At 40.7% G+C, this 23,179-nt stretch overlaps 1 protein-coding gene across 1 annotated transcript in view; it reads left to right on the top strand.

The window, feature by feature from the left end:
- The first annotated feature begins 15,277 nt into the window (after nt 1-15,277).
- The window catches only part of DCLK3 (doublecortin like kinase 3), a 30,597-nt gene continuing 22,695 nt past the window's right edge, over nt 15,278-23,179 (top strand). The window contains exon 1 of the mRNA XM_063406402.1: nt 15,278-15,562. Within this exon, the coding sequence (XP_063262472.1) occupies nt 15,502-15,562 (61 nt within the window). The 5' untranslated portion in view covers nt 15,278-15,501. The remainder of the gene's footprint in view (nt 15,563-23,179) is intronic.

The following is a 23,179-nucleotide window of genomic DNA, read 5'->3' as shown; positions in this document are numbered from 1 at the left end:
AGTCAGATTCTTCAGGTCTTAGTGCAAGGGCAGTCAGGTCTCTATGTACAAGCTGAGATGTACTTTCTGAACTACTCTGAGTTTCTGACCTGTTCATCTAGTCAGAAATCAAAACTGGGATGTTCTCTTGCCAATTGGACTGGACGTCGATACTATTGAGTAGAAGGCTGCAGGACAATTAACCTCTCGTTTGCTTTCTCAGGTTCTAGAAAGTGTTTATTGCTGTGGCTGGGAGAGTGTGTCTCTGTATACAGGAGGATTTCCTAAGCTGATGTTCTCAAATGTAAAGACTGCTGTTTTTCAGCCTTTGTGACGTTATTCTGCCTGTGTTGCATAAGGGCCTGGTGTTCTGGCTGATTGATTAGGTAACAAAAACACGGACTCATCCCCTGGGTTTATGCTTTTGAACTGTGATATCTCAGATCAATCAGTCCTGTTTGTTGCTGCCTTCCTAAATTGAGGTAACAAAATATATTCTGACAACGTCTGACATTCATCATCTGACTATATTTATAATTGGAAACTATTTATATCTTTGCTAACTATTTATATCTTCAGTGCTGACTCATAAAGCAAGGTATTTCACTGAGGCTGAAAGGGAAATGACCCTGCATCTTTTTCAGCTTATTTGTCATTTCATTTTTTCATCCCTCTTTGGGGATCTCTGTCCTACTTTGTGTCACACATATTAGCCTTGGCTGATTGATATGACAAGATAAAAAGCCTTGAGCAAAACCAGCCTTATAAACATTGAAAGAGAATTATTTTGCTTCATGTATCAGAAAAATATCTTAAGCAGAATGAAAGAGCATTAACTGACCCCTTTCCAGACTAAGTTATGAGTAGATTAACAAAGAAATTAAAATGTATGTTTGCTGGTTTATTTTTCTGCCTTGGTATGAAAAGACAGACTAAAACAACAGTGGCTTCAAAACAGGCATGCAACTGGGCCCACTGTCACGAATATTTTCTACTAAAATGTGTTTACTGCTTATGTCCCGAATATTGCCATGAAAATGTATATTGCAGATTAGAGTTATTTACAAAATCCTTGTAAATTACGCTGAGGACAATGTCTGTATTTGCTGTCAGTCACAGAAGTCCAGTCAGTGTAATGGGTGAAATCACCTCCTGTGATTTGGTGTGTAGGATTTGCTGAAGGAATAAATTATATGCTTTTTTCCGCATGAAAAGCTAAATACAATACAAGGACCATTAGAACTTGACAAGTTGATTGGGTATTGAAACCTGGGTTGAAGAGAATTTACAAACTAATGACAAACCTTTAAGGGGAGGAGTTAACCTCCTCTGATTCTAGATGTCTTGAAGGACATATGACCACACAGAAATGCTTGTTTGAATAGTTTTAACTTCAAAATATAATTCAATAAATGTGTTGCTATTATTCGTAGTATTCCATGTAATTATATTTATTTGCTTAAAGTAATCAAGTTTTTGCCTATTATATATAATTGATATTTTCGTCCAAATTAGCTTAACCCAAATCACGAATAGAAAGGAATCCCCATAGAAACGAAAAGCATTATCTGCCTTTTTCTAATAGAATACAGTGTAACAATTAAGTTGTCCTGGGGTGACTTTATGATGCTTGTATCTTGTATCCCCAGTTGTCTGTTCTGTTTATGCTGGACATTAAGTCCTGCACCTTTGTGACTGGCTCTGAGAGTGAAGCAGGAGAGAAGACACACGCAGTTTGTTTTCAGAAGGTGCTCTTGCTCCCTGCGTCCTCCTCCTGGGCTGTGTTGTCTGCAGCATGGACAGACGGAAGGAGAGAGCTCTCCTCCACTTTTAGTTAGGTTTTTTTTTAACTAGCTGAGGCAGAGAAGTACCCCAGACTGTGGCTTTTCCTTTTCTTGAAACTGTTCAAGTTTCAAACCTGCTCTGGACTGAAAATCCAGAAAAACACTGGGAGCTCACACCTGTGGCCCAACGTGGCCTGGGATGCTGCATTCCAGCACTGGAGGGACTGATAAGAGACTGAGCGAGCTGAGCTACCCCCAACAACAAGGACTTTCTGAATCTGCCAGCTCTTCAGAACAGCAAGAGGTTTTATTGTTTAATATTATTCATTCTTTATGCTTGTGAATACTTTGCTTGGTAAATAAACAAGGTTTTTCCCACTTTTCTCGAAGGAGATTTTTGTGTCCCGAACTGGGTGGGGGAGGGGCCACTTGAATTTGCTTTCCAAAGTGACCCCTTCAGAAATTTCCTCCCTAAATTTCCCCTAAACCAGAACACTAATATACATTCTTCTAGTTACCAGAGAAAAGGTACCAAATTTAGTAGAAACTCCTCACTTGCAAAACAGCATGCCTTAATAATTGCTAAAAGTGAGAATTAGTCTTCAGAAAAATAACTAAGTATAACCAATGTGAGATAAGAATAAAACCACATTTTAAATCAGGATGTGTTCTTTGCTGAACTAAATCATGTTAAAATTAGCTTTTCCAGCCTTACCCATATGTTACCTTTCTCTTTGAGCTCTTGTAGGATTTCTGTGCATTTGATGTTAGCTGCATTTGTGAGTTTCTTTTTTTTTTAGGTTTTCTTTTTGGTACCAGTTGAGTAATGAACAATTAATAGATGACCTCAAATGATGTGCTGATCTCAAATGTACATCTTTCTTTTCTGTTTTGTGAAAGCACATTAAGGCAAATGTGTTCAGTGAATGTGTTAGGCACTCAAATGCCTGGTGCTTGGCTCCACAATGAAATCCAAAATCTTCTGTTCAGAAATGTATACAATTCATGTAGAGAATAAAACTCTTCAGGATGCAATCCAGTGCAGCCATTACACTTATTTTATGAGATCAGCTAAAGCATAGAGCTGCCTCAAGCTAGGCATGTGGAAATAATGGAGAGGAGAATGAATCTCTGCCTGAGGTGCTCTGGTGTCTACGTGGGATCCATCTCCCTGAGACAGTTCCTAGAGCTCCATCTTGAAGACAACAGTGAAAAGGTGGGACCATTTGTACACAAAATGGTAGCACAGAGAGCCTTTTCTCACCCAGAATATTCAGACCATCAATATCTCCCAATCTGAGACCATAACACAAAGCCAAACAGGAAGCAAGGCTCCCTCTTAAGCCTGCTCCTTTCATGTAAAGAGTCATTAAGAGAGTTCCTTGGTGAGGAAGTCAGGGGGTCCAAGGGACCAAGATCTTGTTGCCCAGTGCTGGGGTGGTAAAGCCTGATCACTTCTCTGTGGTTATGAATTCTGCACTAAACAGCTTCTGAATAGAACAAAGGTGCTGACAGAACTTAGACACAGCTGAGGGAGAGGGGTGGTGCTTAAGAGTGTGATTTTGGTTTGGTGAACTTAAGCCTCATTTCTGTGACTTTCAGCTCTTTCTTAAATCTAGTTCTTGGTCAGTCCTCTGAGAATTCAGAAATAAAAGAACCAGCTCCCCTTTGTTTCTCAGCACTTGAATACTAATTGTTTCCCTTTGGATTTATGCCATGTCATCTAATATTCAGTGAATAAACAAAGCTGTAAGTCATGTGCAATCATCCCCAACCTACTGGAGTTATTAACAGCACCCACTCATGGACTTTTTAACAGAGATTCAGCTTTCCTTTAAATTCTGTCTTGGAAAAGTGGCCATAAAACTTCCCAGGCTCAGATAGGCTCTATTCTGAAAGAATTCTTATTGAAAACTTTCAGTATTTACCACAGCACGATTCTCTCTAAATTGTCCTCCTTTGGAGTGCTTGCTGAACATTCAAAACTAATAAGCTGATATATTGCCTCCAGAAATTTTCTATTCCCTTGCAATATAGTTGTTTTTTTTACTGTAACACAGAAATATGATTGAAACCTTAATCTTTTATAAGTCTAAAATAAATTAATTCATAAAACTGCCTTACCCACCCCCCAAATTTAAAATATAAAGCAATAATTTGTTGACATGGTGCTGCTCTCTTGCTTATCAGCTCACTGGGGAGGTAATTTTTTGTTACAATCTTGATTTTCAAGCACAGTTCACGCTCACCACATGAAGCACTGAGTAGAAAGAAATAATGGGTGTAGCTTCCTTAAATCTTCCAGTGGAAAGGGCAAGGGAACAGCCAGTCTGCACTCTTTTCAAAACATAATATTAAAAATGGGTCTGAACAGACTGAATTCAGTTCCTCATCTCCAAATCTTGGGAGTTTGCCACACACTGGGCAGTACTGATGTATGACCAATGTGTGCATTGGCACATGTATGATCTATGTATGTAGATCTGTATTTAAAAACACCTGAAACTCCAGATATTCTCAACCAGTTATGTGAAGTAGGTGAAATTTATACATGGAATACCCATTTTCTCTCTAAAGAGTAGAGTCCCTACATTTGTCCCTAAAATGAGGAAAATGATCCATAAAAGATTCTCATCTGCTTGGTTTAAGCAGACAGACTAGGAGTTTTTACATCTTTAGTTAAGGCTGACTCTTTCTTTTGTTCATATTTGATGGAAAACTCAGTAGATAATTCTAATTACTCAGATACAAAGTAGGAATATTGATCTACATCTGCAGTTTCACACAAGTGTCTCATGTATGCCACATGTATTTCAGCACCTGCTTCTTGCAAGGGAAATGCATCCTTGGAGTGTGTTTCACAGTCTTATGGTGGTCTTCAGCACAGGCATGGGAGGATAAAGCCTGACTAACAACTCTGATCAAGATTTTGTTGTAAACTTCACTCTTTTCTCTGCAAAACCCATAAAGACACATGCTGTATTTGTATCTTGTTAAGTAAATAAAATATATAGCTAGTGACATGTAGAATTTCTCATTCAGATTAGCTGGCACATACTATCCACAGGGCTTTACTGGTAATGAGAAGAATTTGCCTGAATAGCAGAATATTGTCCCCAGGCTCCCAGGCTGAGGGTAAGTAAAACAGTGCAGGCCTGTTTCTAATAAACATAGAGGAATTAGAAAGTGATTGCTTACTTTGAACTGCTTCACTTCTGCTTCCTTGCTTGAGACAGATTTATGGATCATTTAAGGGAGGGATAGGGGACAATTTAGAAGTGAACTTCAATTTTTGGAGACTTTGTATATTTTTTTTAGACAAACTACTGCTTAACTAGATGAAGTGATGCAGACAACATGTGCTTACTGCATTGTTGTGCCTTTGCTTGAAGCGAGGTGCCACATGGGCTTTTGTGAAGTGATCTGCAGTGGATCTAAGATGGCTTTAGAGAGACTGAATTTTCTCAGATGGAAATTGCAACCTGTTTTTCTTTTCTCACCTTTTCACCATTAAACTGTCAAGTCTAATTGGTTTAGACAGAGAGTGTCAGAAACACTGGAAAATGAGAGAAGTATAAATTAAAGGTTGTAGCCATCTGTAACCATAACAGTAAATATCATTGCCTGTACAGTTAACACTTCATCTATGTCTGCTGCCTGAGAAGACTGAAAAGCATTTATGCCAATGCATTATTCCTCATTATTCTGCATGTACAGCAGAATTTCATCCCTTTCAGCAGGAGGAAAATTGTCTAGTCTCAGGTCTTTGAGTTCAAAGCAGTTTAAAATCTTGGCATAGCTGTTAAGGAATGAAATTTGAGCAGAGGTCTGGTAGAAAGATGGTTTTCATCTCTTACAAAATGGCTAATTTAACACTGTAACAGGTCATTTCTGCAACAGAGCATATACATTAACTGCTTTGGTTTGAATTTCCCATCAAAGCAGGACATCAAAAATAGCATTGGGCAGAGCAGTAGAGAATGGGCTGGAACCACAAATCTATGTCAGGGAAGGAGGGACAGAAAACTTTGACAGAACATCTTATGCCAAGTTCTATTCCAACAAAATGTCTCTGAGATAGGGGCAGCTCTGATCTGCCTGATCTGGGAGGTAGAATGATGGATTGTGCCCACACCACCTGATGTGTGAACTCATTATGTGTCTGAAGGACAAGTGGCAGGGGAAAGGCTGTACTAGGCAGAGTCCTCTTGTCTAAGTAAGCATGGTTTGGGATGCCTCTCAGATTTTCTCCACTTTCTTTTACCACATCATGAGGAGAGAGACAAAAACCAGAAAAAAAAATCTTTCTGCAATGCTAAAGCACCATATCAAAAATCCTAATAAAGCTCTTAACTGGCTGTTCTTGCCTTTTATGTCTTTCTCCTTTACTTGGGTATATACTGGCACCTACATAGAAGCACTTTTAGTACTTCTGCTTACTCTGGGTTTCATTAAGGCCAGTGGAAAACCACACACTTTCTCATGAATTTTCACCTTGTCCAGTTATGTGTATCTCTTACACTCTTGTTTTGTAGGCTAAGTCAAGAAAGTGATGAAATTATTGCACAAAGAGCTCAGAAGCTTATAAATAATGTATTGCATCATATTGGCCTAGGAAGCAAAGAAAGTGCTATCAAAAAAGGTGACAAGGCTTTTAAGATGTTTTTCTGAGGAGTCAAAATGAATGCCATGTGTTCATTTTACTGTGTTTACTGTCCTAAGATTGACAGTGTGTCTGTGCTGTGGTCCCTATGCAAACGCCAGAGAGATTTAAGTGAGTTTTTCTGTGAGCAGGGGGACTAATCAATCCTGGTTTCCTATGAATTGTCCTTTGCCTCCAGTCTGTTATCTCTTCCATTATGCTTTCCTCCAATTTGGATAATGTCAGCCCTCCACTATGTGCTGTTGATGCAGCAGCTGTCGATGGTATCCCGGAAAAACAGGGCTGGGGCTAATGTGAGGCTGCCCATGGATGATTACACATGTTTTACTGCCAGTTGGCTGTCAGCAGTTGCATATGTGAAGAGCAGCTACATCCTGGTTGCTTTGCTCTCGTGAGGCAAAATAATGTGGCTCGCTGTGTGCTAGCCAGCTTGAAGTTTTCACAAAATGTATACAAGGCAGTTATATTTCAAAGATCTACTCTCTTGTCAGTTTTAGTAGAAATTAGTCAGTGCTGTCAAAATTATTGGGCAAAAAGAGGGAAGGAGACAAATGAGAAACTGAAGAGAAACACGTAGCCTCAAAATTCTTTCTTTCTTGGGAATTCAGGCCTGAAACTGTTAATGCCCATATTGCATATTTGTCTGCTGCTTCTTTAAGTGGTAATACTGGTATTTTCAAGATACTCTTTCTCAATCAGGAGGGTCAAGCATTTTTTTATGGTAATGTAAATTCTCACAGAACTGTAGCTGAGATTTAAAAAAAAAAATTAGTTGTTAGATTGTGTGATTAATGGAATATAAAAAGTAGCCAGAACAACTTCTCCTATTTTGGTTCTCTTGCTGATTTGATATCTTGTTCATCAAAGTCCAGAATAAATAGCTAATTCTAACTGGGGCTCCCAAAAGTTATGGCACCAGTGGCACCAGTTGTCCTAAGCATGCAGAGAAGGAACAGCTGGTGACTGTTTTTACACATAGTCGTCCTCTAAATATCAGAGGGAGCTTTGCAATATGATATTATTATTTTTACCTCAGTAATACCAAGATGTCCTAGCTGAAAGTGGAGCCTGAAGGTACGGTTTTTTGGATCTACAATGCTGTAGGAGACAGTCATGTCCTCAGTTTCCCTCTATCCCTTTCCTCCAAAATATCACAGCTGATTAGGAAGAGGAAAGGAAGGTGCCACGAAACGAGGTGCCTTGTGCCAGGCTCCAGAGCAGATCAGTGTTGTGTGTGCTGAGAATAGAGCTCAGTCTCCTGCTGCCCAGAGTCTCTTCCCTGGATTCCCCAGCTGCATCTCAAGGTCCCAACTAAAGTGTTGCATTTCTAATACGGTGTTACAAAACTCAAAAGTTTTAAGGAAACCTTATTAAGAGTTCATAAATATGGACAAGTCTTGAAAACACAAAATATCTGTGTACAGCTGAGCAGTATTCATTCACTTCAATGCAAGGTTGTTAAAATCTTCATTGAGACAAGGAAGGGAGGGAAGTAATTTGTTTTCAAGGATTCTGCATTCTTGCATGCTTTTCTGACACTCATGATTTGTCATTCGCCTGTGATTTCTCATGAGAATTACATTCCTAATAAATACATTTGTATTTACATTGTCATTAGCATAAATGTGTGAACACTCCGTGCACTTACCATGCACAGGCTTGTCTTGTCTCTTGGCCTTGTCAAAACAACACGTTTTCTTTTCCCCAACATATTCTATTCTTTAATACACTCTTCTATTCTGTAGAATGCTTCTTCCTTTGTTACTGACCTGAATCACAAATGGTCTTCATTTCCCTATTCTTCTCAATTAAATAGCTAAATGCAAGTTTCTGTGGATGTGAAAAGGGTTATGAATCATACAAAAAAAATATGTTAATTTCTTGTGCATGCTGTAATCCATTAGAAACATTCTTATTCCATTTGGCCTAACCTTGTACTTTCTTCCTATTATAAGTGACAATCATCAATTAATTGAAGCTTAAACTTGGACCCAGCTCAGGCTGTAAGAACCCTGTGTTGCAATGTATTCATATAATTCCAGGTGCCACTTTACATTGTCACCTCTTAATATTCCTGTACTATGACAATAACGGATTGAATAACTGGGATTTCAAGGCAGCCTTTTGGGGGTTAGTGTAATAAAAGTGAAGGTAAGTTACATGCTCTAAATTCTCCTACCTATTGAGTACAAAGCCCTTTTGCAGGGACTTTTTATTTCCATATGGAGAGAGATCTGGCTCTCTTCAGCTCCCAGTAAGAGCAGGCTGGTCCTATCTTTCCAGATGGTTTGACCTGACTGGTGTGATTGCTTGGGAGACCCACTGAGGTCTCTATCTATGAATATCTATGAAAAACCTGTGTAGGCTTTCCTCATGAATCCTCCTTGGGGAGAAGTTTCAAAATGCTGAATCCCTGTGTGCCTGAGTTCCTTCCAAGTCATATGTGCTTTTTATGGTGAGATGGGGAAGGCCATCAGGAACACCACTGTGGCCGACTCTGCAAAAGCATGGGCAAGAAACAAGTTCTGTCCTGGGTAAGAAATGTAAAAGCGATGCTGCAAGCAAGCAGAAAGTAGAGGTGATAGTGCCCTGTTTGCTGTCTGAATTTTAATTACAGCGGAATGTATTCAAAAGTGATAAGGGAAAATATGGATTCTTTATCCATTTTTCCTAAGAATCATAATCACTATTAATCAGACTAGAGCTTGCATACAGGACAATTTTCAAGTATTCTTAATGGAAGCACAGAAGACGATGTTTTTTATAACAATGCTAAAGTCCACATTTTGTATTACTTGGGAAGTTTCTCAGATAAAATCTGAGTTTTCAAATTCTTTCTTTTCCCACCAACCACACACATTGTTTGCATGACAAGTCTTTATTTCAAAAGAGAAGTGAGAGAATTTAATGAAGATCTACAGTTATATTACACAGAAGATTGACTGCAGTATCTTGGCCCCTCCCTTCTGCATGTATGAACACGACAGGTTGTGGCCACATTTCCCAAAAATGCAGCAGAGGCTGGGCAGCTTGAGTCCTCAGCACTCCTGAAAGCAGAAACACCTTCCTTGTTTTGGCTTTTTCATTCAGTGCAGAAGTGAGGAATTTATTTATTCATTGATCCCAGCTGCTGAACATGGAGAGAGAAATGTATATTGCTCTTCAGTTTACCTGAAGAGGTACCCTGAAAATCAGTGATGCCTCTCTTGCCTTCCCAGTACAGCCCCTTTGCTCTGGTGTCACTCACAAGCCCAGCCTGTTTATCAGTACTGACCAGTGTTAGATTAAATGACCTTGGGGTAAAAGATGATGTCAGACTGATATTGCTATTTCTGGTTTACTGCTCTGTTTTTCCCATCCATCTCTATTTTTCTGGTAGTGTTCCATTTCTACAGTAACAATATGGATGTGATTAGTAAGTATGAACTGCCTGCTTCCAAACACTACAAATTGTGTCATTTAAAAATGTATCTGTACAAACACCGTCTCACACTGTTAGCAGCCAAATTTTCTGTTCCCTGAGCCATCAGTGGCAGTGAAAACCAGTGTCTCCAAGAAGCTAAGGTTCCTCTTCACTTTACATGAGGCATGAAATAAGTTGATATGTAGCAAATAGAAGTATTCACAGCAGGAACCATGTTCAAAACTTCAAAGCAAGGAAGGGAGAGTAAATTCTGAGCAAGGAGTGTATTTTTAAAGCTATACTGTAGCCAGGGGATATAGCTTCTAAAAAGTCCACAAAGAGCTTACATGGATATGTGAATACCTAGAGTACTTTCAAAAAAACCACATCAAATATTTTAATGACAATGGCAAATATTGAGGTACACAAAGTCAGGCAGTTGGGGTTTGGATTCTATTTCTGTGACTTGATATGTGACCCTCATTGAGTGTCCCCATGTTTGAAACTAGTTACTTTTAGTATTCACTGTTTTTCTCCAGCTCCAGGTTTTGATCAGGTCATCTATTAATGAAGTACCTAGGTGCCTTATATTATTGTGCAGGGTTTCACTGAATGTTGATGACCTTAGCGATACTTGAGTGAAAGACACTATTAAATGCAAAATATAAATATAATAAAAATAAATAAAATGTAAAATGTCCCCTTAGAGAAGTGTCCTAATGATAAGTATGGCATTCTGTGAGTCTTACTAGAAGTTGTAATTCTGTATATATTGTTTATCACAGGTAAAGCTGAAATCTGATGTGTCAGGGGATGCCAGGCGGTCACAATTTCTACTCATTTGATACCAATGAGTGTCTCTTTAATACATGAACACTTTCTAAAACAAGTCATGGAGAATTATCCCACATCATCAAAACATTGCCATTTATAATACACCTATTATCAATGCCCTTTTCCACTGCAGTTTCTAATTATCTGAATTTGACACTGATTAAGTATTTTCTTGACTTAGAAGCTGAAAAAAGGCAGTATGTTAAAGGAAGATAACAGACCTTACTTTGGTGAGAATACAATGCTCTTTTTTAAATATGCCCTTTGAATAAAACGTTAATTCTGGAAAGAAGTAGTCAATTACGTTCATTATCTTCTTTCTCGGTAGGTAATAACTTGCCAAAGTCTGGTTTTCACCTTGGATATCTGCTGGCCTGCTGACTGTAGCTGAGGAGGTTTTGGACCCTGACTTTTTTTATCTGATCTTGTGAATTTGTTCAGTGCTGGTTTTATGTAAATGCCCATAATATCACTGTTCTGGCAAAATTATACATTGTCTTGATTCCACTCTAGTATTAGAATTTGGTTTCTATTGGGAACTCTTTCCTTCATGACATTTAAGGAGTAGCATGGATGTAAATGCTTTGATTTTTTTTAAAATTTATTTTTGAGGGTGGAGGGGAAATCCTGTGTTTTTCACATAGAGCTTGGCATTTGTTTTTTGTTGTTTGAATAATGCCTGTCATTTTTGGTATTTTACTGATGACTTTTGATTTCTTATTGAAGAGGTCTGAAATATTAGCTTATGGAGTTCAAACAGCAGCAGACAGTTAGCTACCATCACCTTCATTCAGATTAATTCCTTCATCTTTTGCCCCTTGTATTTCATATACTCAAGTCATAGAAGATGAGATAGAAATGTGGTTTAGAGAGAACTCAGTCTTATTTTTAATCCTCTGCAAAGGTCAGGGGTTTCTTTTTGTCTTTCGTTCTTATATTAAATGCACTGGGTTTCTTTTTTTTTTTTTCTTTAAAGGGAGCCATATTAACTGCTGTCTTATTTATAATATAGGTATTTTTGCAAATAAGAAATAATCCCTGGAAATTCTGCCAGAAGTGTCAAGGTGCCTGTCACACATTTGTATTTCCACCTGTGTGTCAGTGGAAGCAACTTTACACCCCATGATGTGACACAGCTTAATGTGCCCCAAGCAACTGTTGGCTCCTGGGTGTTTGGAATATCCCAGCGACATGGGATATTCATATTCCTCTGAAAAAGATACACACACTTTTCTTTGTAGACTACAAAAAAATTACATTATAGCACTGGGCTCTGAGACTTCAAGCCTAATTTGCCACCTCAGGGGCTATTAGCAAGTTGGAAAACCACCGTATGAATGACTTCCACATAAAAATGACAGACTAACATTTTTGAAACCACATTATGAAACTGCTATTTCTATGCTGATTTAATCAATATCCTAGATTAGATTTCTAGACATTAGGAAGACAACACTCATCAGACTTTGTGAATAAACTGATTAAGTTTAAAGTAGCTGGTTTTTTTTATTGTCACAAAGCAATTTTAATTTCTTTTAAATTATGCAAAACAGAGGCAAATGAATATACATAGTAGCTCTTGCTACTTTTTCCTCACTTGGTATGGTGTGTATAGGTGATTTATCATTTTCAAAGCAATGATAGTTTTGTGATAACAGAAGGGATGATCCTATCTAGGGTGTAAGTTAATAGGTCTACCATGAAAAAATGTGGATTTATTTTTAGTGGTATATTTTAAGAATAAAACAAGAAACAAACAAAATGCAATTTCCAAGCATGATCATCTAGGGACACGAATTCTTCAGTCAGATCAGGTAGAAATTTTGGTTTACCTATCTCCTTTAATTTAAGTACAGCCCTTGAAACAGAACAGGGGCCCACAGAATCCTGGTCTCAAGGGAGAAGAAAAGAGAAATGAAGGGGCGGTTTCTAAGGCAGAAGAAAATTGCTGATTTTAGGACAAGGCCAAAAGAGAGTAGGATTTCTTACTGAAAGAGACTGAATATCCCATTTCCAAGGGTGTACCAACACATCTGTTGTCATTCATACCTCTGTTGGTACTATGTATGAGCTTAAGGTTAAGTTAAGCATACTATGTATGAGGTGTGCAAAACACAGAGATGTGTATTTGACAACTTCCTGCTGATTCATCTGTGAAATTCAGCTTTCTTACAGGTTAAAAGGGTATCATTTAGAAGCAAATCTAGTGGTTCTTGTTTCTATTTACTAAGAAATGGCAAGGAAGTAGCATATGGTTTAGTGGAGGAATGGAGTGGTTGAGGTCACTGGCTGGTTAAAAAGTGGATTAAAGGAAAAAACACTTCACTGATTGATGAAGGCAGAGGTGACAATTTTCCAGAGGGAAGTAGAAATGAGGTGTCTTCAGAAGTCTGTATTCACTCCTCTTTTTTTTTTTTCATTTCAAGAAGAAATGAGAGTTCCACTGATCTAGTGTTTACTTTTGGGTCATGTTGCATCCTTATTTTGGAAGCCAACTGCAGATAATTAAGAGTGATACTTAGCTATTCTAAAGGATTTTGCATCTATCAACAGCAAATCCCTTTAACTGATGTTGTTATTGACATTTCACATTGAAAAGGTCATACACAGAAAAGTAGAATGACCTGGTGGAGGAGTCCCAGAGACAGGAACTGAACATGGTCCCTGATTTCTTAAGACAAGGTTAATAACTGAGATGCCAACAAATGCAGAAATCAGTCATTGTTTAAAGGACTGGGTGAAAGATGTGGAATAGCAGAAGGCTATTCCTGCCACTGCCTTTACTCCAAGATGTCACATGGACATTGGGTGTGTCAGAAGACGCAACCTGTTACACAACACAAACCGCACGTGTGAAAATGACTAAAAAGCAACACCTTAGTTACGCTCCTTCAGGCAGTCCTGAAAATCTGTTGTTTGGAACTAACTTTGATACACAGGGCAAACAGATAATGAAGACTGCAGGACTGGAGCAAGCAACAAGCTCTAGATAACGGAGTAAAGCAGAAAAAAGAAAATAAATATGGAATTTGAAAGTTTCTGAGATTTTAAACAAACATGAAGATTTCAAAAGATGGTGAAATTATGTTACCTTTTCTGGTACTATAATGTATTTGACATTAGGGTCAAATCAGGGTTTTGACAACCTGAGTTTTGACTAGTTTATAAGACAGCTTTTGTCTATGTTTTTAATTTTAAATAGTTTCATTCACCACATAGTCTAGCCAAATACTAATTCTCCACATCAAAGAGTGAGTAAAGCTATTTAAGCTTTATACCCATTTCTTTATAAGCACAGTGAAATACATTTCAGGGAAAATATTGTTCAAGATCTACTTTTACAAAAGTTGTTTGTGTGAGACTCTGTTGCCCCCAAAATGATGAAATACCCTGAAAGTAAAATCATAGAAGACTAGCTATTAAACAGGGCAGCTTGACAATACTTCCAGTAAATGACAAAAATCAGAGTATAAGATAAATGTTTAGCATGTTCTGCTTTGTTCTGTTCATACAGTTTGAGGCCAGAATGATGTAACACTGCATTTTTTAGTCTGACTGGATATCTCTGGCCACTAAATTTTGCATTTAAATCCAACTTCTTTGTTGGGGTACTGTATTTATCAGTTATTCGTACAGTATTTACATACTATTTTCCACAGAGAAATCTTGTGTTATTAAGAGATTTCCAAAGAATAAAATACAGCTTCCCTCCACAATTTGTGCCAGTGATTATTCACTCCCATCAATAACATTTCTCATTTGAATTTACTCACATTCAGCTTCCAGACATTGACTTTCTTACCCATTTCAGCTACAAAGTAGAAGGGCCTTTTAGTTTGTGGTATTTCCCCCTATGTATGTGCTGTTATCAAGGAGCTGCATCTCCTTTTGCAGCATGGTATGGGGATCGATCTCTATCCAAGCCTTAAATCAGCTTTGTGGCTCATCACTTCACTCGCATATTTTTCAGATGTGCTGGCCATGTATCCAGCATCCCATGAGCAGTCTGGATGAAATAAACTCCTTTCTCCTATTTTACTTAGATGTTGGGCAACCAGTGGTTCATGCATCCAGCATGCACCTTATTTACATCGTTCAGTGCTTGTCTTTTTTAATCCAATTGAAGTTGTGTCAGGAGAGGTTTAGGTTAGGTGTCATGAAGAGGTTCTTCCCACAGAGGGTGGCTGGGCACTAGAACAGGCTCCCCAGGGAAGTGGTGACAGCACCAGCCTGACAGAGTTCAAAAAACATTTGGACAATGCTCTCAGGCAGATGATGTGACTCTTGCGGTGTCCTGTGCAGGGCCAGGAGTTGGACTGGTGATCCTTGGACGTCCCTTCCAACTCAGCATATTCTGTGATTCTGTGAATGCTTCACCAAGCCTACTTGGCGTCTACAAGGCGACAACAAAAGCGTTTTCACTCATGAGCGGGCTGGCAGCAGTGTCCCACATCCCGCCACCTGGGGACACCCGCGGGGACGCACGGAGCCCCTCGGGCACGTAACAAACACCCGCGCCCGGTGAGGGGCAAACGAGGACAGCGCGGCGGCTGGGGCCGAGCTGGGGAAAGGCGGGAGTCAGGCGGGAGGCAGCGGGCCGGGGGCGGGCGGGCGCTGAGGCGGCGGGGCGGGGCGGTGCCGCCGGCGGGGCAGCCCCGGGGAGGGGTGCGGGGGTGTGACCGCCGGTGTGGCCGGTGTGCGGCGCCGCCTCCCCGCCGCGTCCCCTCCCTCCCAGCCGCTCCCTGCTGCCCTCGCAGGCGGGAGGCGGCGCGCAGGGACCGCGCGGTGCTGCGCGGGTAGCCCCTGGCCGGAGCCGAGCCGAGCCGAGCCCCCGCGCCATGCCGGCCGCCGCGCCGCCCCCGCTGCACCCCGCGGCGGGCGCCTGCTGCCACTGCCAGGGTGAGTGCCCCTTCCCCCGGCCCTTTCCCCGCGGGCAGCCCCTGCCCCGCCGCCCCAGCACCCTGCTCCGGCAGGTCTTCGGCTGAGGGCTCATTCCGGGAGGAGGGGGCGGGCTGGCGGCGCGGCGCCCCGGCTGAGGGGGACGTGGGGCGGCGGCGGCGGCGAAAGTTCCTGCCCGGGTCCTTGCGTGTCCGCGGGGAGCGGGGGAAGCTTTCGGGGGCGTTTGGGCTGGAAAATGAGGGCTGGAGACTGACGGAGGAAGGTGCAATGCCTCTTGGCGGTGGGATTGAGGCGAGGGCTTTGGGAGGGGAGAGAGGACCCCGAAGCTCCGGAGTTGGGGGTGGTTATTTCACCGTGCTCCTTTAATCACCTGTATTTTGGATTAAAAGGGAGCCCCTTCGCCCCCACAATTTTGCGTTGTAGAGGAGGCTGGTGAGGTGGATTCGCTGGGGAGTGGGCTGCTTTGGGAAGCGGAACGAGGGGCGGCCGCAGCACGGAGAGCCGGTCCCTCCCTGCTGCCGGCTGCGGTCCCGCCGCCCGTGGCCCTTGGCGGGGCTGAGCGAGCACCGCGCCGGTGGCGGGGCAGGTGCGGAGTCTGGGTGTGAAGGCAGAAGGTTTGCCGCTGGGAAAGGCACGCACGGTGTCATCTGTGCTGCCGTAAAAATTGAAGATTTGGAGTAACTTGCACTCTTAATAGTCGGCACGAGAGTATTTCACTCGGAGCGCGAATGCCTGTGGGCTGCTCAGCGCACACCGATGCTCTGAAAAAAAAAAAAAAAGAAAAAAAAAAAAGAAGTAAATAGAATACAGTGAAAAGTTTTTAAACCATTGCACAACTGTGTGTTAAAACACACTTGAGCTGATGAATCTTCCATCATCTGGGTAATCACAACTGCTGGAGGTACGCGAGTTCCAGGCAGGGGCTTAAAAGGGTGGGGAGGGCTCCTGTGTCAGACGGAGATGCTTTGACATGTGGTAGCCAGACCTCTCTCGGGAAGAATGCTGGCTGTGCCCTTGCATCCCCTGGCTTCTGTCGTTATATCGCTTGTGTTTGCTCCTGTTTAATATATGAACAGATATTTATAGGGGAACTACTCCATAACTTTTCCCCGTGCAGCATTATTTTCTGCCTTCTTCAGGGTACATTCAGTATGCAATGTCAGCAGGACTGGACGGGCCACTGGTTTGAGCTAATGGAGCAGTTTTCAGGTTGTGAGACACAGTATTTGGGAACAACCCCATAAACTGAAACTTTAGCTACACCAAGTACTGAAAGGTTTCATTTTTCAAAAAAGAATAAGCTCAAAACCAACAAAAACCCCCAACACCTTGCAATAGTGTAAAAACTTTCTAGTTCCTTCCTCTGAGCATTTAGATTGAAACCCATCCTGTGTGAAAGTATAAACTAAGAATTTATCCTTGAACCTGATAATTTGTTATGCATGCTTTGGATACTAACTTTATAGAGACATGAAAATGTGCACATATGCAAGTTTGCAAGCAAGTTTGTCTTCCCACCTTCTTGTTTCCTTTTCCTTTAGGTCCCCTTTTTTTTCTCTTGATGCTTCCTGTTTTTTTTTTTTTTAATATGATCTGAATGCAGTTTTGACACTTTGAAATGTTGAGAACTCAGCAGACTCCCAAAACAGTGAGCAAGTGAAATGAAGCTTACAAAACATATTACAGCTGCTTTATGTAGTAGAAGTGCGGTTATTATAGCAACTCATGCTCTTCTCAAGAGGTGACTGAATTTTATATCTCAGGAAGCCACCGTTCAGCTCTCCAGATAAAACTGATCCTGCTGAGTTAGTCCCTTTCTTCTAGTATAATGGGTGTGGATCTTCTTAAATAGCATGACCTTTTCCATGAAAATTTTTGTAGGATGTTCAGACACATCAGCTGAGAGTTAGCTTCTGATAAATCTCCATCTGTGGCTTATTAACTTGAATTGGCTAATTGGTCTTAAACTGTCAGCAAAGATAAGATGACTTGGCTTAATTCAAGTTAGTGGCAGCTGTTCAAAACTCTGAATTTGAGCAGTGGTTAAGTTACCTTGTTTATACTGGTTTCTTTTATGCTCAAGTTAATTACCTGGGCATGCTAGCCTGACTTTTGAATGTATCTTTATCTGGTAGTGTCACTACAAGCTTTGTATCTGTTTTCACTGCTGCTTTTTCTGGTCATGTTCCGCAAAGCGTCACGATTTTGGCACCGGCTGGACTTCAAGCGTGTGGTGACTAAGGGAAGTTGTGTGGGATTCATTTCCCCATTTCTAAGATTACCTAGCTTGGTTTGTTTTCTGCAGAAACATCTACAGTTTTGTAGAAATAAGGGAAGTTTGTGATCCTTCCTTCTCTTCTAACAGCTCTAGGGTGAATTGAGTTGGTTTCTGTCACTGATTTTCTTATTTCCTTAAACTTAATGATTCCTTGACATTTAACAACGTTTGAAAATAGTGTTACATAGATTTTCTTGTAAATAAAATTAGAATCTTTCTTGTAAATATAATTAGAATCAGAACAGTATGGTGATTTTAGCTGCCTCATCTGATCCAGATCTCAGTGAAGCTAATGTGAGTCTTTTAATTAGCTTCAGTGCAACTTAGATGAGAGCTGAAAATGTGATAGTTGAAGAGGTGAATGTGACATTTTTCTTCATAACAGTGTACTGTTTTCCATGTTCTTCTCAATTTCAGGTATGAAATTTGTCCTTCTGGAGTGTTCATTAGGTTCTGGAAACAATGAGAAAAGAGTGGGAGCTAATGCCTTGACTGACTCCAAGTAAATTTGGAGTTTTGGTGATGCTTGCACATTGTCCATCTTACCTAGCAGTAGTTGGCTTTCACTGCAAATGAAAGTTGGGCATGTTTACCATCTCCTCTCTGTTGCTAGCATTGTTTACGCACTCTAATTATTGTAAGAATGCAAAACAACTATGCCACATATTTGTGGAGGAAACTCTCAGTAGACATTCTGAAAACACAGTCTCCCACTCCATCAGTAGTGCTAGCCTGAACGTATTTTTCAGGTTCTAGTTTTCTCATCTCCCCAAATAATGTAGTTAATGGAAATGCTGGGAAATGTCTGGTGATGTGAAAATCACGATCTTTCTGCTTGTCATCATTCTTTTGAGTCTAATTAGCACTGGCTTTCAGTTTTCCCTGAGAAACCCATCTTCCTTTATAAGTCCTGTGAAACAATTTGTTTTGCAATGTTGACTTTAATATACGAGTCTCTTCTGAAAAAGTGCTTCTGTAATGATGGGGTTGGGAATTCTACTTTTGTTATGTGAGTTAACATCTCTTAAATGTGCTATATTTACAAAGAAAACTTCTGTGTGATTTCCCCTTTTGCAAACCAGATGGAGAATCAGACTCTGGCGGGTCTTTCCTTTAGTTATGCAACAAGGTTATTGGTAATAAAGGATCTGGAAGCTTAATTAAACTCTCAGTGACACCTCTGCAGGCTCTTTTATTTTCACTGGGTTTGCTCAGTTGCAACGATTAGTCATCAAGTTGAGATTTAGGAAGCAATGCAAATAAAGTCTCCCACAAGAAGAAACAGAATCCTGCTCCTTTGACTTGAGGCATTGTTGGCTAACAGGATTAAAAAGCAGTTGAAAGCCTACTTTGTAATGAAACATGAATAATTAATTTGAAATATATGGTACTTCAGGAGTCAAGAGCATCAACATGAGAGTGAAACTGCCTGTACAGTGAGCCTTGAGAAGCACATGGAGGCTTTGCCAGATGGATTCTGGCAAATGCTACAGTTGTGTAAGATGTTTTTGTTCCCCTCTGTCAGTTCTGTCCCTCTCCTGAATGATCCCTGATGGAAGGTCCTGGACTGCAAGGCTGACTTCCCTGGTTACTGGGACAGACCCTAAAGCAAGCAAACTACAGAAAGCAGCCATGGCTGTTCCCAATGAAATACACAGCCTGTCATCTTTGAAAGAAATTAAATAAATGAGCAGTTTCATAATATTCTTTTTTTGGTTTTATGCAGCCTAAACCAAGCCTCACACCTCCAAAGGCACTGATTCATTTCACGTGCAGTCTTACATTTCACATAGTTCTTTACAGATTATGCATCTGTATACTTCTCTGTAAGACTTTCCTTTATGCTCGGTTTTTAATTTGCTACCCTTAAAATGTCAGAAAGAAGATAATGAAAGTGGGGTTCTGCTCCAAAAAAAAAAAAAGTAAAAATTGTGGCACTTGTGAGTCATTACCAGTCTCCATGAAATCTTTACCTTCATCTGCTGCTCTGGGTGTGATTCAGCTCAGTTTAACACTAACACATGGCAGTAACCATCTGTGTTTGCTGTAAATATTTTATTTTTTAATTACAAATGGCTTGATTTAGAAAAGCTGCAGTGGTACAGTGGGGTGGTTGTGGGCCTGCAGAGGAAGAAGATAAGCACCTGGGAAGGTAATTTTTGCCCAAGCACTGTTGCCAGGTTGGAAAGGGGAGTGTAACACAGAGAGCAACCCAGGCTCCCCTACAGCAGTCCAGACCCTGCTGCTCCCGTCTTGGAAGAGCTGGACAGGAGAACACCAGCACAGACTGCAAAGGGGCTCTGAACATTTAGTGAAGGAGAAGGGGGTGGGGGGAATAAGGCAAAGAAAACTCTAAGTTTATCTTTGAGGAGAAAGAAGGAAAGGTGGTTGCTAAATGTCACCCATCGTGATTCTCATACAGTAAATATGGTCACATGTTGTGGCATGCTGAGCCTCCTACAAGCGTTTTGCTGTGGGATGACACTCACACTGGGGCTGAGGGTGTCACAGAGGCACCATCCATCCTCAAAATGGAAAAAGTCCAGAGCTCCCTTAGCCACAAGGGAGGGTTTTCCAATGTGGGCATCCCTCAGGCTCCCTTCCTCTGCTGAAGTCCAGCCAGCTGCAAAGTTTTTCCATCAGACTGTCATTCTAGACAGTCTCATCCTAGGAACTCCTTTGCTGCAGCATCTGCCTGACCTTAGCTGCACTGATGCTCTTTGTCCTCTATGAGCTCCCATTAACTCCGAGGTCTGTGTCCCAAAACAGGAGGTGAAAATGGAGTGAGATAAGTGGCAAGGGGGAGGAGAGGAGACTCACTTCTTTCTTTCTAGGGTGAGAGGCTGTGGAAGAATGAGAATGGACACTTAATGGGACTGAAAGCTTTGGGGAACTCTAGTTTGCAGTTTGCATGACACAATGTATGTTTGTTCTTAAAATAAAAAGCAGATGTGCTGAAGATAAGGTGTACAATGCAAAGTTTTGAAGTCTTCTTGCTTGCCCTCATGAAGCCAGAGAGTGGGTTCAGAGGTGCGTGTCTCCCATAGTCCTGCAATCCAGGTGTAGCCACTAAGGACATTTTCTTTCCTTGCAGCTGACACTTTGGAAACTCACCTAATGGGACCAGACACATTTGGCCGGGAGAAACTTTAGTTCTGTTGGTGACGTGTGGGACAGAAGGAACCCAACTTGACACATAGCTGAGCTTGCAGGACTGACAATTAAAGGAAAAATAATATTGCATGTGAATTTAAGCATGCTTTATGTGAAATTGTGAAAGAGAAGGAACTTGGAATCCCATCATACTAATTTTATATGATCTTTTAGGGCTAAGACTGTATATTTATGAGATAGAGATATTATTCTGATTTTTTTTTCTTTTTCTATGTGAGCCCAAATTAGTTTTTCTTCACTGAACTTAGAACACTGTCTGAACTGCTGAATGATTTTAATTTTCTACAAATTGGGTTAGACTGGGTCAGCAATTGATCTCCCCTACACTGGTGAATATCAGTCATGGAAGTGCTGGCATGAGTATGACTAGAAATGCCCACTAGGGTAGCAGAAAGGATGATATAGAAATTAAACTGATAACTGATCCCCCTCCCCTTTTTTTTTTTTCATTGTGACAGTATAAAAACTGTTTTTGAAAGAATCCAGCTGAAAAATTCTATCGAACATGGTTTTGTTTTCCTTCTGCTCCAGTAGCTAATGCAGATAAGAATTCATGTAAATACCATGATAAGTTGTTTTTTTTTTCTTTTTTTCTAGTTCAGTTAATCTAATTGAATAAAAAAACACTTCAGCCTTCTAAAAAGACTGAGATTCTTTTAGTTGGTTTTGTAAACCGTGATTATAATACCATATACTTTACAATAATATTTTATTGCATAGTGTAGTTTATAACTGCCTTACCATCAAATGTATTCTGAGCACATAAGGCTTGTTCAGTGTATTTCTTCAATGTATTAAAATGTGTTTCTACAATGCCAGGTGGTTAAAATCTAATATTATTCAGGTTACAAAGTCAAGCTTTTATGACTATTGATTAGCACCGCTATTCACTCAACCCATGTTCCTGTGCATTAAGATATACACATTAATTATATTATCAGATGCTGCTTTTTTTATCCCCAGGGGCTCTGTCTCCATCAGTGATGGAGATTATGTGATGGACAAAGATTTCCTAATAAGCCTCTCCTCTGCTGTTTACCCTGGCTCTTCATGCCTCCTGCTGTGTGTTTTTTGAACCCTGCTGTTAAAACAGCCTTATTAACTTCTGGGCTTTTCTGTCATGGTTATTTCTACAGTAACAAATACGAATTAGCCTATCTGTGGTACCTGCAAAGGGAGGGCTTGTGGCAGCAGAAAATGAAGTCAAAAGTACTTTAATTGGGCAAGAAAGCAACTTGAGATGCCCAGGTCCTGAATTTTGGGATGACTTAACGTTATCTATGTGTTGTGTTATATTACCTTGTGGTCTGAAGTACCTCTCTTCCAGTGTATGCTCTTGCAGCTGTGAGCACTGAGTAGGTTTGTGGATCAGGTCTCAGAATGTTGTTTTGGCTACCAGACTCTTATCCTCTCTGAAAAGTATAGATTAAATTGATTGCTTTGAAACTCAGTGGAACTGGTTGAGATGAAATCCAGTTTTTCAGGGCTGCCATGCCTTAAGCAGAGAAACTGATCTTCCTATAGTTTTTTTTCCACACATTTTTCAGCTCTTCTAGTTACATATATTTCTCTACAACACAGTCCTTAATCCAGTTTACCTGAAAAAGAAGGTCCGGTGTACTGTGGAGTAGGTGTAAGAAAAATTGTATTTATGTCTAAACTGTCTTGTATACATGGAGGAATTGAATTCACAAAAGAAATTCTTTAGGTTGGAAGTGATCTCGAAGATCATCTAGTTTCAAGCCCTCTGCCACAGGCTGGGGAACCTTATACTATCCCAGCTTGCTCAGAGCCCCATCTTGAACAATGCTAGTGATGGGGCATCCAAAGCTTCTTTGACAACCTGTACAGTAAATACCGTCACAGAAAAAATTTCTTTGTCATATCTAATCTAAGTCTCTCCTCAGTTTAAAGCCATTCCTCCTTGTCCTATGACTCCATGTCCTTGTAAAAATCCCTCTACAGCTCTCTCTTAGGTCCCTTTAGGTGGTGAAAGGCCACTCTAAGGTATCCCCAGAGGGCTGGTTGCTTTCTCCCTTAGGGTTGCCTTCTCCAGGCTGGACATCCCCAACTGTGTCTTCATAAGAAAGGTGCTCCAGCCCTTTGATCACAGTCATGCCCTCCACTGGAGCTGCTCCAACAGGTCCACATCCATATGTCAAGAG

Source organism: Prinia subflava, chromosome 1, assembly GCF_021018805.1.
Source record: "Prinia subflava isolate CZ2003 ecotype Zambia chromosome 1, Cam_Psub_1.2, whole genome shotgun sequence".
Classification (NCBI taxonomy): domain Eukaryota; kingdom Metazoa; phylum Chordata; class Aves; order Passeriformes; family Cisticolidae; genus Prinia; species Prinia subflava.
The sequence above is the reverse complement of the archived record's forward strand: the minus strand, read 5'-3'. Positions and strand labels throughout refer to the sequence as shown.